General features: G+C 34.8%; 1 protein-coding gene across 1 annotated transcript; it reads left to right on the plus strand.

The window, feature by feature from the left end:
• Positions 1-16,355: 16,355 nt before the first annotated feature.
• Positions 16,356-17,377, plus strand: LOC143631806 (protein LIGHT-DEPENDENT SHORT HYPOCOTYLS 5-like). The gene has a single exon (XM_077100444.1). The coding sequence runs from the start codon at positions 16,682-16,684 to the stop codon at positions 17,330-17,332; it is 651 nt and encodes a 216-aa protein (XP_076956559.1). The 5' UTR covers positions 16,356-16,681; the 3' UTR covers positions 17,333-17,377.
• Positions 17,378-17,831: the final 454 nt, after the last annotated feature.

Consider the following 17,831-nt stretch of genomic DNA (forward strand, 5'->3'; position numbering starts at 1 on the left):
AGCGTGATATTTACAAACTAAACATATGTATCCATGTGTTTATATATGTATATATTACAAGTTTATATAAGATATGTTCATGAACAACCTAGTTTATTCATATCATAAGATTACCAATAATCTATTTATTAGAAACCCGAAGCAAGGATCAAATGATACGGAAAAACTAAACTATCAAAACTATAAACACTTACATTCTTAACCTTTTAAGAGTGTAGTTGATGTTGAAGAAGATGATGATGTTGATGCTAGACTTTCAAAGGGAAAATCCTCAAACGGAATATACCCCGAGCCTCCAACACACACCGAGCTATGTTAGGGAGCTTGAACACGAAAAACCGAGACCCGAATCTTTCTTCTTGATTTCGGCCGAACCAAGAAACAAAGAAAGAAAGAAAAGGGTTGTTGTTTTGTTACTTGTGTTTATTTTGTTTTCTTGAAAAAGTATGTATATTGATCTTGATCTTTCCTTTTATCATTACACCACCATAATGCAAACATGGTGTTAGGTTTTTGTCAAGTAAAAACACTCAACTTCCACCAAATATATGACAAGATTTGACCAAGACCATGGGGTGTGGGGCCCACCCAAAACCGGCCCCAAATATATTTATTTATTTATTTATTTTTTTTTTTATTATTTATTTTATACTTTATAAAATATATAAACACCCCATCTTTTATAAACCATTTTATAAAAGAACACATAGTTAAATAATCATTCCAATAATAATTATTTGAATAAATAAATTAACCAATTAATTTATTTAACACTTTCAAGTAATTATTCAGAAACCCGTTTTTCTGAATGTGTCGTGTGCTGTATTTGTCTTATAGATCTTATCTTAACAAATACATAATTGGTGTGTGTCTAACTCGTTATTGGGTATGACCCGACTTGGATCAAACACGGCTAGCCACATTAACCTAATTATGTGTCTCGGGCATACGGTATTCCAACAATCTCCCACTTGCACGAGACTCATAAGAAGTTAATGCTAATGGTGAATACCGCCTAACAACAGGTCACCATCCCTAGTGTGTTTGACTAAGTGCCATTCAATAACATCATCCCCTTCAAGTCCATACTTGATATGATATAGGTAAGTCTTATCATTACATCCCTTTGTTACTAGATGTCCTGTCAAATCGAAGAGACACAGAGTGATCATTCTCTCAATGATTTAACTTAACAGGCCTTAGACATCTAAACTCTCAACACATAAGAGGAACAAATCCCATCTTGACTGCATACATCCTTGTTGACATCTCGTATGATATCTGAGCTCTTTCTTTTACGTCATCGTGTTACCGAAATAACAAAGAAGAGAGTCAAGTTATCAGACTTGATGAAAAACCAGATCCAATATGCATCTCAGGTCAAACGACACAATGATACTCGCCTTTACTCAAGGATTACTTATGATCAGTTGCACTAACTCCATGCAGTGATCCTTGAGAGCGGATCATGTCCAATATTTGTATCCCACAAATATCTATGAACCTTGGTGGCAAACCTATGCCTTATATTCATCACATGAATATCAACCAATCCGGGTTCATAATAGTCTTACCTTCATACTTGTTCCCACAAGCATGATCGACTACGGACATTTAGAACAACATAAGTCATTCATGGATTAAACATGCAAATATAGAACATAACCCATTGAAAAATTAAAACATAATTAATTTTCATGAGATACCCATTACATTCGTTTTTATACAAACACTAAACACAGATTAAATCCACTCACTAGAATACCGAAGTCCTAATGCACAAACATGACCCTCATGCTTTGGCCTATCGAGGAGCTTCGTGAGTGGGTCCGCAATATTTTGATCGGTATGAACTTTATGAATACATATCTTTCTCTTTTCAACTTCATCCCTTATGTAGTTGAATCTGCGCTCAATGTGCCTCGTTTTCTGATGAGCACGAGGCTCCTTGATCTGTGCAATAGCACCTTCATTGTCACAGAATATCTCTAGGGGCTCCTGAATGGTAGAGATAATTCCTAGATCCATGATGAACTTTTTCATCCATGCAGCCTCTTGGGCTGCCATTGAAGCGGCGATGTACTCAGATTCTGTAGTGGATAACGCGACAACATCCTGCTTCGAACTCTTCCAAGAGACAGCGCCTCCATTCAAAATGAAGACATATCCCGACTGTGATCGAGAATCATCTCGGTCAGTTTGGAAACTCGCATCCACGTAACCCTTTACGACTAGTTCCTCCTCACCAGACCCATATATTAAAAACATATCCTTAGTCCTTCTAAGGTACTTTAATATATTCTTGACAGTCATCCAATGACTGTCACCTGGGTTGTGCTGGTATCTACTCGTTATGCTTAAAGCATACGAGACGTCCGGTCTGGTGCACATCATTGCATACATAATAGATCCTATTGCCGAAGCATAAGGAACATGCTTCATCCTATCCTGCTCTTCCTTAGAGCTAGGACTTTGGGATGAGCTTAACACGGTTCCTCTAGGAATAGGTACCAAACCTTTCTTAGAGTTTTCCATCCTGAACCTTTTCAGGATTTTATCAATGTATGCACTTTGATTGAGTCCGATCAATTTCCTTTGTCTATCCCTATAGACCTTTATTCCCAAGATATATGTCGCTTCTCCAAGATCCTTAATTGAGAAACGACTATTTAACCATGTTTTAACGCTTTCCATACTTGGTATATCATTTCCAAATAAAAGTATATCATCGACATACAAAATAAGGAACATGATTATACTCCCACTAGCCCATTTATACACACACGCCTCATCACCGTTTTGGACGAAACCAAACGCTTTGATTTCTTCATTAAAACGATGATTCCACATCCGTGATGCTTGTTTCAACCCGTAGATTGATTTCTTTAACTTACATACTTTATCAGGATTAGATGGATCGACAAAACCTTCAGGTTGAACCATATGGACATCTTCCTCAAGATATCCATTTAGAAAAGCGGTCTTGACATCCATTTGCCATATCTCATAATCAAAATGAGCTGCAATGGCAAATAATATCCTGATCGACTTAAGCATCGCGACCGGCGAGAAGGTTTCATCATAATCAATCCCTTGAGTTTGCGTGAAACCTTTTGCTACAAGTCGTGCTTTGTAAGTATCTAAATTTCCATGCATATCGGTCTTCTTTTTGAAGACCCACTTACATCCAACCATTTTGGAGTTAAGTGGACGATCAACCAATTCCCAAACTTGATTATCGTGCATGGATTGCATCTCGGCGCTCATGGCTTCAAGCCACTTGTCACAATCAGGTTGTGACATAGCATCTTTGTAGGAGATCGGTTCATCCGAATCGACCAAGTAACAATTATCCACAAGAAATCCATATTTCTTGGGAGGTCGACTAATCCTATTAGATCTGCGAGCAACGTGTGTATGATCAACCGTTTGATCATCTTCAACATCCTCGTGTTGAAAGCTAGTATCGACCAACTGTGTATCATCCAGTGATTCTTGAACCTCTTCAAGTTCCACTCTTTTTTCACTAGGTCCTTCCATAAGGAACCTAGTTTCTAAGAAGTATCCTTTGCGTGAAATAAACACTTTTTGTTCACTAGGATCATAGAATATATATCCTATATCATCCTTTGGGTATCCTATGAAGATACACCTGATGGATCGAGCCTCAAGCTTATTTGGGGTGTCACGTTTAACATAAACTATGCATCCCCATACCCTTAAATATGAAAAGGATGGAACCTTTCCATGCCACACTTCATAGGGTATTCGATCCACCTTTTTGGTCGGGGCCATATTCAAAATACGAGCCGCTGTAAGTAGCGCATATCCCCAAAATGATGGTGGTAGTGAGCTTCGTGCCATCATTGATCGAACCATGTCCAACAGTGTTCGATTCCTCCTCTCGGATACTCCGTTATGTTGGGGAGTACCAGGAGGAGTGAGCTGTGAAACAATTCCACAATCTCTAAGATGACTTTGAAAAGCATCACTTAGGTATTCGCCTCCTCTATCGGAGCGGAGTACCTTGATTGTTCGGTCGAGCTGATTTTGTACTTCATTTTGAAATTCCTTGAACATTTCAAAGGCTTCATGTTTGTGTTTCATTAGATACACATACCCATATCGACTAAAATCGTCGGTAAAGGTAATGAAGTACCTTTCACTATTCCTACTAGTGGGCTTGAGAGGTCCGCATACATCCGTATGTATGATACCTAACAAGTCCTTAGCCCTTTCATTTGTACCTTTAAAAGGTTCTTTGGTCATCTTGCCTTGAATACAAGATTCACACTCATCAAACGAACCTAACTCATTTGTTTTCAAAAGACCATTCTTTTGGAGAGTATTTACACGATTCTTGTTTATGTGTCCAAGACGACAATGCCAAATGTAGGAATCACTCAAATCCTTTTTGAGTCTTTTAGTGGAAGTTTGATATAATGAGCTATTTGAGGTATTGTCATGAACCAATTCATAAATACCGTTGTTTGGTACAGCTTTAAAATAAAAGATACCATTAGATGATACATGCATTTCTGATTTTACAAATTTAAAGTCAAAGTTACATTGTCTAAGAAGGTGCACGGAAATAATGTTCCTAGTCAAACTAGGAGCATACAAAACATTTCTCAAAACAACTTCCAAACCACTTGGAAGCGATAAAGTGAAGTCTCCTCTAGCGACCACGTGCACCCTTGCACCGTTGCCCATGAAAAGACTCACTTCGCCCTTCTTTAAGTCTTCATTCCTTTTGAACCCCTGCAACCAATTGCAAATATGAGTTCCACATCCGGTATCCAATACCCATGTGTTAGAAGAAATAAGATTTAGCTCAATATTAATCATAAAGACATTACCCGAGGCATGCCCCGCATTCCTCTTGTCTCTTAGCTCCTTTAGGTAGACCGGGCAATTGCGTTTCCAATGTCCGGTCTCCCCACAACCAAAACAAGGATCATCCTTATGACCCCTCGGTTCCACAACCTTTTGTTTCTTTGCCATAACCGGTGATTTGCCCTTACCCTTAAGATGCACAGGAGGACCCTTTCTTTTTGCTACCTTAGCCTTAGAATTGGGTTGAGATCGATTCTTGGATTTACCTTCATTGATCGCAAACACGGGCAAAACCCTTTTACCCATGCTCGCCTCGGCTGTTTTAAGCATTGAGTGAAGTTCTCCAATGTTTTTGTCCCACCCGTTCATGTTATAATTTAACACGAAAGTGTCGAACCTTTTCGACAAAGAGTTAAGGATCAAATCCGTTGCTAACTCCTTTGAGATGGGACAATTGAGCTTGGCGAGGCGATCAATGTAACTTTTCATCTTAAGTACATAAGTTGAAACTGGTTGATTATCATCCATTCTACATGCATGCAAGGCTCGAACCGTTTCGAACCTTTCAACCCTCGATTGCTTAAGGAACATTTCCTTAAGTTGAGTAATCATGTCGTACGCATTATGGTTTTCGAAATCCTTTTGGATTTCGGGAACCATAGTCGCCAACATGAGGCATGACACTTGAATGGAATCTTCCGTGTGTTTGACCCAATTCATGTATTCGACCTCAGTTCCCTCTTCCGGTTCTTCGGGGATAGGTGTTTCCAAAACATGATATAATTTTTCTTGTTTTAGAACAATCCTTAAATTTCGGAACCAATCCGAAAAGTTATTGTGGTTAAGACGGTCTTTAGCGAGAATAGATCGGAGAGATACGTTTTGGACGTTAGGGATTATGTTGTCGTCGACGTGTGCGGCCATCTGCAGAATTTTAATTAAGTTCATTTTAGTGTTTTACCTTTTAATTATTAATACCCTTTTATATATACCAAATATAATTAATAATTAAAATCTAGAATCCAACGACAAACCCGACTCCGGTTAGGTGACCTTTTTCCCATTGTCGGTTTATCAAGGTAGTTATTCATAACAATTGCAAACCCTTTTGCAACTTCTAGAGTTTATGGGACCGGTTCGAAATCATATTTCGTGTCGGCATGTTTATCCCATCAACACCTATTAGACCCCATGCTTGGGTGACCCTCTTCACATGATTCCAATTTAAGTCGTCCTACTTGTATCAACTTGTAATATCAACATACAAACGGTTAGGTGACCTTTTTCCCATTTATATGCCAATATTACCTCAACATATTAATTTACTCTACGCGGTTAGGTGACCTTTTTCCCACTAAGAGCTTACTAATATGTTAAGCGTTATACAAAAGGATGGTGTTTAACTTGTTATCCGTAATTTTAAAAGGGATTTTTAGTTTTAATAATTCTAGTTGTAAAACTTTAAATCATGTTCTAACATGCATTTAGTAACATGATATTTTGAAACCATTTTCAAAATTCTAATTTATAATAAAACCATTTTATTATGGGCGTGAGACGGCTAGTTAATAAGTCCATTTTATTAAACTACGTGTCACGTAATTACCGATAATTATTAGAACCCGTTTTATGCTTTGTTAATTAATTCTATGTGACGAAGTAGATATCCTAATATCTAACAACCACACAATCAAACAATCAATTAACAAGCATACACAATTATACTAGACACGAGCCACTAAGTTAGACCACACTTGTTAGCCGAAACAAGTGTGTGTCTTAGGTCCGATCCTAAGGGACACATGACACATGGATGTTGTAGCTCCCACTCGATCCCGCATCCAAATGCTTCGAGCATCTTCTTCAACCCCGTTGTGATCCATTGGGCTTGAACTTGGGCCTTAGCTTCCATAAGCTTTCATTTGGGCTCAATTGGTGGGCTTAGGTCCTTTTGGGCTTGAATCCCCTTAATAGGCTTGTGAGACCCATTATCACCATACCCGGCCCAATAAGGCCCAAACTTCCAATTTTGCAATCTTCTTTAATTTTACAAAACCAAATGTCCTAATACATTTTTTCTATAAAATAAAGATATTACAAATAATCTATTTATTACATACCCATATGAATAAATAATTACAAAATAGCCCCTAATTAATTATTACAAACCGAAACTTTGAATAATTAACTACAATCACAACATCAACCACAATCAAACATCCATTTTGGTCTACGGCTCGGTCTAGTTTTAACAAACATAACCCGTTATGTCTTAGGAACCCGTTCCAAAACCCCTTGACCTTATCGGGCCTAGCCTAACCCATTTGGGCTTGACCCAATAACATGATTATGGGCTTCGGCCCATATGTCCAAAACACATGGGCTTCGGCCCAATAGAAAGTTTCATGGGCTTCGGCCCATTTAACCAAAAATGGGCTTCGGCCCATTTACTCTTTCCCTTTTTTTTTCGGTTAGCCCATTAACCAAAACAAGTGGGCTTCGGCCCAATTTCACCCGAATTGGGCTTCGGCCCATTAACCCGGTTTTATATATATATTTTTTTTTTTTGAACAAAGCCAAAATAATAACAAGATTAAATACAAAAAAAAACATGCATGTTTATTTTTGTATAAAATCTTTCAAGGGGAAAAATATAAAACCGAGAACCCGAAGCTTAGTTTCCCGTATCCCGGCTCTTGATGCCATTTGTTGGGTTTCTATGGAATCTATGGAATTTATAACTTAGTTAACCACTTTAACTAGTCATTAATTAAGGCGGAAGCGTGATATTTACAAACTAAACATATGTATCCATGTGTTTATATATGTATATATTACAAGTTTATATAAGATATGTTCATGAACAACCTAGTTTATTCATGTCATAAGATTACCAATAATCTATTTATTAGAAACCCGAAGCAAGGATCAAATGATACGGAAAAACTAAACTATCAAAACTATAAACACTTACATTCTTAACCTTTTAAGAGTGTAGTTGATGTTGAAGAAGATGATGATGTTGATGCTAGACTTTCAAAGGGAAAATCCTCAAACGGAATATACCCCGAGCCTCCAACACACACCGAGCTATGTTAGGGAGCTTGAACACGAAAAACCGAGACCCGAATCTTTCTTCTTGATTTCGGCCGAACCAAGAAACAAAGAAAGAAAGAAAAGGGTTGTTGTTTTGTTACTTGTGTTTATTTTGTTTTCTTGAAAAAGTATGTATATTGATCTTGATCTTTCCTTTTATCATTACACCACCATAATGCAAACATGGTGTTAGGTTTTTGTCAAGTAAAAACACTCAACTTCCAGCAAATATATGACAAGATTTGACCAAGACCATGGGGTGTGGGGCCCACCCAAAACCGGCCCCAAATATATTTATTTATTTTTTATTTTTTTTTTTTTATTATTTATTTTATACTTTATAAAATATATAAACACCCCATCTTTTATAAACCATTTTATAAAAGAACACATAGTTAAATAATCATTCCAATAATAATTATTTGAATAAATAAATTAACCAATTAATTTATTTAACACTTTCAAGTAATTATTCAGAAACCCGTTTTTCTGAATGTGTCGTGTTCTGTATTTGTCTTATAGATCTTATCTTAACAAATACATAATTGGCGTGTGTCTAACTCGTTATTGGGTATGACCCGACTTGGATCAAACACGGCTAGCCACATTAACCTAATTATGTGTCTCGGGCATACGGTATTCCAACATCTTCACGGTCAACCATCACCACCCCTTAAAGGAGATCTTCCAACTCTTGCTTCTCGATCACCTCCTGTTGGGAGCAAGGAGCTCTAAGCCAATCCCACACAATGCGACGAGAGGATCCAGTGACCACCAACCGATCTGCTAACAAGACATTTCTATGTTTTTCTACCGCATATAAGGACGGATACTTGTCCATAATCGGCGCCGAACCCAACCACAAATCCATCCAAAACCGAACTTGGCGACCATTCCCAACTGTTGCCCGGATCACTCTATTAAAACCCACACCATCAACCTTAAATTTGTTCCAAAACATGACCCAATTCTTCCAAACCCCGGGAACCCCATTATTAACCGGAGCAAGCCCCCAACAGCGCGAGGACCCGTGAATAGACAACACTACTCTTCTCCACATCGCGTGATGATCATTTAGAAATCTCCCAAGCCATTTAATAATCAGCGCTTGATCATTCCTTCTATTTAAAAGTTAAAACACAAGAAACATATTTTAATTGATTTGATGTACCCACTTTAAGCCCGTCCGTATAACTCTCCCGCTCATGCCACGTCATCTAGCGGGCTGACATGGCGAAGAGACATGCGCGGTGTGATATCGTGTGATTTACACGGTGGTTGGAGGACCACTCGGGTATTGATAATTGTAATTACGGTTTGTATAAAATGATGAGTTATGTATCTTATATTTACATAAAGCTACCTCTAGTATTTACACTGTATCTATTATACTCTCGTGAGCTAAGGTCGAGAAATGACCAGCATTTTGGTGTGTAAATTAATAAAGGCCAATGCGGGATTGTGGGAACACCAAGCCGTGCGTGCCATGTTGTGGGCCGCGAGGTTGTAGTTAACGCATACCAAATGACCTAATTGGATAGGTTTAGAACGAAACGATATGGGTGGTTTTTTTAAGAAAACAACTTCGTTCGAACTGGTTGATCGGCTCGGCTTGTTTGTGTTGGTTTAATGGTTCTAATAAGATTTTTTTGTTTATTTAAACAATAATTTTATATCATTTTTTAAAAATATTGCATGGCTCACAAAATAAAAGAAAGGGCATAAGTAGAATAGTATATTAATATGAGTATTAAACGGTTGATTTGGTTTTTACATTCCATTTCCAAGTTCAATATTGTAAACTAAACCGTAAATAATAAACTATAAAAGCTGAATTGTAAATCAAACTCTAATATTTTAAACCGGCTAAACAAACCTACTTGCTTTGGTCTCAATAGTGTGTGTGTGGAGTTTGGACATTCCGTAACACTGATTCATAAAGTGAAACAACCCTATAAATAAACTTTTTTTAAAAAGAACTATAGTTTATTAAACAACAACAATAAATATTATAGTGCTATGAAATAACATACTCATAATAAATTAAAAAATTTAGTCACGTACAATATGTGATAAATTTTGTATATTATCATACTCCATACACATAACATTAATAACTCACGTATAAATAATGATCATGTCGTTTAATATATATAATATAGTTAGTTTACAAAATTATATTACTGTAAATAGATTTGATTAATTTGTATTTCAGAAATATACAAAAGCACCTTAAATTTATGTTTTAATTAAAGCATCTAACTATATATAACTAGTTTTTATCCCCCGTATTACGGGGGTTGTTTTATATTGTTTGTTCTAATATTTATTCATTTTTTTAATTTATATTTTTATTATTGTATGAAAGTTAATAATATACTTATGGTTTAATGATAAATTGTTTCACATATAAATGAGATGTTATAACCCGATTTAAAAGCTATATGGTTTTGATGAGACCCAAGACCCGTTTATTTTTTTTACTATGAAATTGGTTTTTTAATTATAAATAATATTTATGAAAGTTAATAATATACTTATGATTTGATGAGACCCAAGACCCGTTTATTTTTTTTACTATCAAATTGGTTTTTTAATTTAAATAATATGTATATATATATAGGGATGGGTTAACGTACAATAATGGCTTATCATACATTAGGTACGCGATATTCCAGAGCATTTGATTAAAAAACCCGTGGTGGCTATTTCGTAAATAACCCAACAATAGTTCGCGATCAAAATTCGTCGATTACAAATCAACTCTGATCCAAATTCGGAACTTGTCGCTCAATCTAATCCAATTTCTAAACTCTAATCACAGCTTAAAGTATGAAATTTCTAAAGTCAAAAACCAAAATTGAAATAGAACGTCCCTGAAAATTAAAAATCTTCAAATTGATCAAAAATTGATGATTTAATCAATTGAATTGATGTGTAAGCGGCTATAGAATCATCAATCGATTATGAAAATACAAATTAACACACTTAATTGAGCTATGATTAGGGTTCATGTTTAAACGTTCTGCTCAAAGTTTAAACGTTCTGACCAAAATAAACACCATAATTGATGATTTAATCAATCGAATTGATATGTAAGAGGCTTTAAAATCATCAAATCGATTATGGAATTGCAGAAATAACGCACTCAATCGAGCTCTGATTAGGGTTCAAAATATTATGTTTAAACGTTCTGAAACAAAACTGAAGACCTTTAAACGTTCTGACCAAAAAAGAGCATCTTTAAACGTTCTAATACGTTCAATGAAGTTCTGGGTGTTCAAAAAACAATGAACATCTTTAAACGTTCTAATACTTTCTAAGAAGTTCAGGTTGTTAAAAAAAGTTTAGAAGTTCTGATAAAGATGGTTCAAAATATTATGTTTAAACGTTCTGAAACAAAACTGAAGACCTTTAAACGTTCTGACCAAAAAAAGAGTATCTTTAAACATTCTAATACGTTCAATGAAATTCTGGGTGTTCAAAAAACAATGAACATCTTTAAACGTTCTAATACTTTCTAAGAAGTTCAAGTTGTTAAAAAAAGTTTAGAAGTTTTGATAAAGAGGGTTCAAAATATTATGTTTAAACGTTCTGAAACAAAACTGAAGACATTTAATCGTTCTGACCAAAAAAGAGTATCTTTAAACGTTCTAATACGTTCAATGAAGTTCTGGGTGTTCAAAAAACAATGAACATCTTTAAACGTTCTAATACTTTCTAAGAAGTTCAGGTTGTTAAAAAAAATTAGAAGTTCTGATAAAGTTTAGAAGTTCTAAGAAGTTCTGGGTGTTCAAAAAAGTTTAGAATTTCTGAATTTCTAAACAGAACTTCTAAACTTTATCAGAACTTCTAAACTAACAAAAAAATTAAACATCTGTAACATGAAATTGAACACTCAATTCACTCCATATAATCTCGTAATCATCAAACAATTATCAATCGACCATCAATTTGATCATCGATTCAATCATATGAACAAAATATGAACGTCTACAACTGGGTTTTCCGCAAATGGTGCTTAAAACTTTAAACGTTCAGTTAAAACCCATCACTCAAAACTCAAAATTGATCAACTGAAACTTCAAATTGATGATTAATGAGACCAATTTCAAAGTTTAATTGGTCAATTAGTTCAACAATTTGAATTTCAACTGGTCACTTTTATCAACAGGTCGTGACGGAGGAAGATGGTGTACGGTGGACGGAATCATTGGATGGTGGACGGTGGATAGGATCGTTGGATGGTGACGGATTGCTGAACGGTCATGTTGAAGGTGGACGAAATCGAAGGGAGCAACGATTTGATGAAAATTACAATATTGCCACCGCGTGTTACTCGAAATCGACGGGGATGCGAGTCGCATACGTAATGTACGATTAGGGATTATTGTATTGGATCCTTTATCTCTCTCTCTCTCTCTCTCTATATATATATATATAGATATTTTAAAATAAATAAGGTATTATTTTTTATTATATTCTATTTTATAGGATTTTTACATAAATAATTTGGTGAGAATAATTTTTAATTTAATGAGATGTTATAACCCGTTTAAAGAATATTTGGGTTTGGTAAGACTCATACCCATAAATTCGGGTCAAATGCATGAGAAGCATCCATTTAAAAATCAAGCAAATCTGATGACTCCAAAAAAAGGGGGAGCGACCAAATTGTGACACGTAGGATTTTTATATCTTCGTTTATATATATTATAGATATATATAAACTTTTATTTATTGAGATGTTCATAGAAGATAACCAGGTTCATCTCTAGCATAATCTAAGTAAGACAAGTGCTTTAGGCATCCAAATTTTATGGTCACATAAATTATGGCAATTATTCATTTCCATGGCTACCATTATTCATTGTCATGGCCTTAGCATTGCCCACGGTTGAAGACTTGCTATCCATGTCATTCGGTGACACAACAACAGGTTGTTTGGAATCGAGCGGAGCAACAACGAAACAGAATAACTATCACGCAAACAAGAACTTTAAGTGGTTTGGTTAAGGTGACCTACGTCTACTAACTGCAACTGAGGTTTTCTTTATTAAGTTTGGTGTAAGATTATAATTAGACATTTAAAGGATATAAATAAACTAGGATTACGGTTTCTAACTTAAAGATCAAAAACATAAATATTAACCTAATTAACGTTAATAAAACCCCGGCCTCAATAGCTCCCCGAATGAACTAAATAATCTAAATCCCAAAGACTTTACCATTCCTAAGACCAGTTGACACACCAAAGCAAACTTCAAAGTTCAAATCTTCATCTCACTTGCACATTTACGTACATACATTTAAAACAAGATTAATCAGTATCCCTGACAACACGAAAGCTACCAATTCATGTTAGGTCAAACTCTTCAAGCTTCGTCCCCGCGACTATAAAGTACTTGACCACATTGATGTATGTGTTTCATACAAATTTACAGAAAGATCCATTATTAATCTATTAGTGAAGACTCTATCGTTGATGATTAATTCTATACAAAAATGTTAAAATATAAAGAAAGATAAAAATAAGAAGCGTGAGAATGATTTGTGATCATGCAAAAAACCTTTCAACAAAAAATTCAAAAAAAAAAATAAATTAAAAAACCATAACGCAAAATATAATAAAAAATGAAAAAGAATTTAAAAACTCAAATGTTTCATTCGTCATTCTCGTTAAAAAAGACGAAAAGACACAATAACGAAAGAGAATAAAAGACAGAATTATAACTAAAAAAAGACATAATATATCGCAATATATAACACAATATCAAGAAAAAAACAATCAATGACGAAAATAAACACAAAACACAATGATCTTTTTCCCCTAATCTTGTGTATTTTTTTATAAACGAAAAAGACGGTGAAACATTTTTGTGTTTTCACTATTTTCATTTTTTTTCTCAAATTATTGAGTTATGATTTTTTTTGTTTTGTGGGTTTTCTTGTATGACTATAAATTTTTTTCTCATTTTTGTCCCTTTTGTAAAATAACTTAATCCTAATTAAATATATTAACATCCATGAGTTTTTGTCACTATTCTGTCGCTAAAACTCATGTCGGTGATCCTGAGTAAATTAGGTCTTTCACTCTTAAAAAATGCTTTGCCCACTACATGTTTTTTGAAAGATTATCAAGAACGGATTATAGACGCGTCTCACTTGCAAAGTCGGATTTTCAGTAGATCCTTGGAAAGCCTTTTGTATAGGTAATCTTGCAGCTCTTGTCCAAACCAAAACATGACACTAATTTACCCTAGCACACGAGTGAAAACCTGTTTCCATGTGGTCAAAGTTAGTACATCAACCCAGTGGCCTGTAGGAAAAAATGGACCTAGAAATAGGTTAGTAGGGTATAGAGGGGAATATTGTTCTCTGCATCCAAACAAGTAATTTTTATTTATTATTCATAAAATTCATAATAGAGTAATGTTTATATCGTAAAGTTAAACGTGTAACAAGTTGTGTTGTTAATTACTTTTGTATAGCAAAACTAATTCTTTTAAAAATAAAATTCATAGATATTAATGTCATAACATTACTATTCACAATGTACCCGTTGGATACGACTAATTAGTAGCCTTACAGGTTCAAGTACAAGGAAGCCAAAGTAAATCAAATTGCAAATGATATAAACGCGTATTGGTTATTAATACACGTTTCACGTGTTTGGTAACTTAATTTTTCTTTTAATCTAAGCTTTAACTAAACAACTTAAAGTACCAATTTAGGGGGTGTTTGGGCCGGTTTCCTTATTTTTACCTCCTTATAACATATTCACTTTTATAGATTAAAATAATGTTTGGTAATATAACTTATTAAACCTTTTAAAGAAGGAAAAAAAAAGTTTTCATAGGTTAGGATTTTGTAACTTATCGAAAACTCCTTATATAAGTAGGTGTAAATAAGGAATCCCAGACACGCCATTAGTACTTTTCTTTTTCTATTTCAAAATGGTACTTTATAATTTATATTCAGATTTCAAAGTGGTACTGTGTATGGTTTGATTTTCAAAGTATTGCTCAATGGCTACTGTTAACAAGAATCTTTCGTAACTATCACGAGCTGCTTTGGTTGAAATAGTATTCATTAGTTAACAAATACTTAATTAGTAATTTCCAAATGTACGTAAAGCCGTAAAGGTAATAGTATAATACTAGTAGATAACTGGGCATTTAAGATTATTTTTCGTTCTAAAATCCTTGTAGCTAGGTTGATCTGTTTAGCGAACACGATTAGTTTACAACATAGCCTGTTGTGGTCAGTACTAACATTGCCATCGGTTGTGACCGTTAAAATTCGGTCGCAATATTCAATCGTTTTTCAGTTTAATTTTTTGCTACGTACATTTTTCCCGGTCACAAAAATCTAGCATTAGTTTTCTAGTAGTGTTGTTATTATTTTGTTACTATGGTAAGCACACGTGCCACAGGCAAGTTTATTGTGGCCAAAGCTACACCGAAGACATGTTATCGGTATAGGCTGATTTGTCAAAGAAGTTTTCTTGTGGTGATGCAAAAAACCAAAAAAAACATTGAAACAAATTTGACTTACTGTTCATATAAAGGTGATAATCATCTGATTATACCCTACGGTATTCATAGTGAATCATTCTTGACCTTAAGCTTTTATACGACATCTTGAATGCAATTGTCATAAGTTTTATTTATGTTGCTTGGAACTTACTCAGTGATACATTTGAAAATGCATCTTCAGTGCACTTATTGTTGACACATTTCTTTCAATGGCTTCATTAAAGAGGAAGAGTCACTATCGGTGGTTTGTTGCCTCACTTATAATACCCTCTACAAACCCTAATTCTTGATTTCTATTCATGGTATAAAGCATAGCCTCTATAACCTACACATTTACCAATCATATGCTACTAATGATACTGCATAACCTTGAACGACAAATTTCATAAAAAAGACTAACGGGAAACTAGCAAAAACAACCTACATATGTGTTGTTAAAGGTTTAAAATAATACAAACATATAAGCATGTTAGTTTGTTTTTTTTCTCACAAAGCGTTAATTTTCAAAAATAATTGCTACCAAGGAAATGTAAAATCGTATAAAATAAGTGTTTAAACTATAATGCATAAGTTAGTTCAAAACATATAAAAAATTTTCTTATTTGGATAGAATCCGTTACAAATAGATTTTTAACGTGAAAAACATACAAATAATTAAAATAATATAATAATAATTATTATATTACAGTTTTGAGTTAGAGAATAATTTATGGTAGTTAATTTTGATGCAGACCAGTTATATGAAGTAGTATAACAATAATATATTAATTTAATTCAAAATTAATAATAATTACTCTATATTAACTTAATTATTCTAGCTATTTATATGTATATTTTATAGTAACACTTCTAGCTTTCTTCATTTCTTAATGTATAGTTATGATATTCTTCAAAAGTAGGAAATGAAAATACTTTAAACAATGTGTATTTCCGGTGGTTAATTAAACTTCAACCATGCAAAAATGTCCTTAATAATATTAAAAAGAAACCGTGGATCCTACAACAATAATGAGTTCATCCATCCAGTCTTGTCTATGGCAAGAGGAGGAGCCTTCTTTCATGTTTCTTTTCTATATTACGTCCCATCATCTCTCTCCTCTTTTCTCTCTCTCTCTCTCTCTCTCTACACCACCACCCTCCCACAATCAATCATTCACTCAATCCAACCCTAAATCCAAAAAACAAAAAAATCCTAACTTTCACACACACCTATGGATTTACCCTCAAGAGGAGGATCTGGAGATCCTCTCGGTCTGCAGGCTAGTGGCGCGGCTGACTCACTTTCACCCTCTGAAAGGTTAAGATCTTCAGCCGCGCCACCACTCAGCAGATACGAGTCACAAAAGAGACGTGACTGGAACACGTTTTTACAGTATCTTAAAAACCACAAACCGCCTTTGACGTTGTCTCGGTGCAGTGGCGCACACGTAATCGAGTTCTTAAAGTACCTAGACCAGTTTGGTAAAACCAAGGTTCATGTTATCGGGTGTCCTTATTTTGGACACCCGAATCCTCCAGCTCCCTGCGCTTGTCCACTCAGACAAGCGTGGGGGAGCCTGGACGCTCTCATCGGGCGACTCCGGGCGGCCTATGAGGAGAACGGTGGCCCCCAGGAGTCGAACCCGTTTGGTGCGAGAGCGGTGAGGATTTATTTAAGGGAAGTTAAAGATAGTCAAGCTAAAGCTAGGGGTGTTCCTTATGAAAAGAAGAAGAGGAAACGAGCTGGTGGTAGTAGTAGTGCTGCGGCTACTACAGCGGATACGTCCGTGGTGGATGATGGTGGTGGTGGTGATGGCGGCGTTGGTGGAGCTAGTGGTGGAATCTCCGGTAGTGAGTTTTCTCCTGTTACTTCCACAGTATAGTGTTAATTGTTATTATTATTATTATAAGTTTATATTGTTAGACAAGTTATTTGTAGAAAATTTTCAAAACATTATTTAAAAGTTGAAACATTATTATGATGAATATTGTTATTGTTGAAAACATGTGATTGTCCTTAAATAGTTTAAATTAAACTCAAATTTTGTAATGATTTTCTTTTTCAAACTAGAATCACAAATATTGTTTATTTAATGATATGGTAAAAAGAAGACTATATTAAATTTTAGTTTTATTTGCAAAACGTCATGCTACCTCAATAATGTGTTGTGAAAGTCGTACCATTTGATCTTCCAGTTACGGTACAAATTTGATGTTGTTGAATAAGTTATTATTTGAAAGTATATTTATGTACATCTGTACTTAAGCATTGTGCAGCTTTGAATAATCAAGTGATTGGTGGGAGTTTGCAATATTTGTGTTTGTTCTATACTTGAGAGCACATAAAAATTCTTGGTCAATTATATATTGCTTTAAATTATT

The sequence above is a fragment of the Bidens hawaiensis genome, unplaced genomic scaffold (assembly GCF_021521415.1).
Source record: "Bidens hawaiensis isolate Kalapana, Puna unplaced genomic scaffold, B.hawaiensis_p1.1 tig00006258_1, whole genome shotgun sequence".
NCBI classification, from domain to species: domain Eukaryota; kingdom Viridiplantae; phylum Streptophyta; class Magnoliopsida; order Asterales; family Asteraceae; genus Bidens; species Bidens hawaiensis.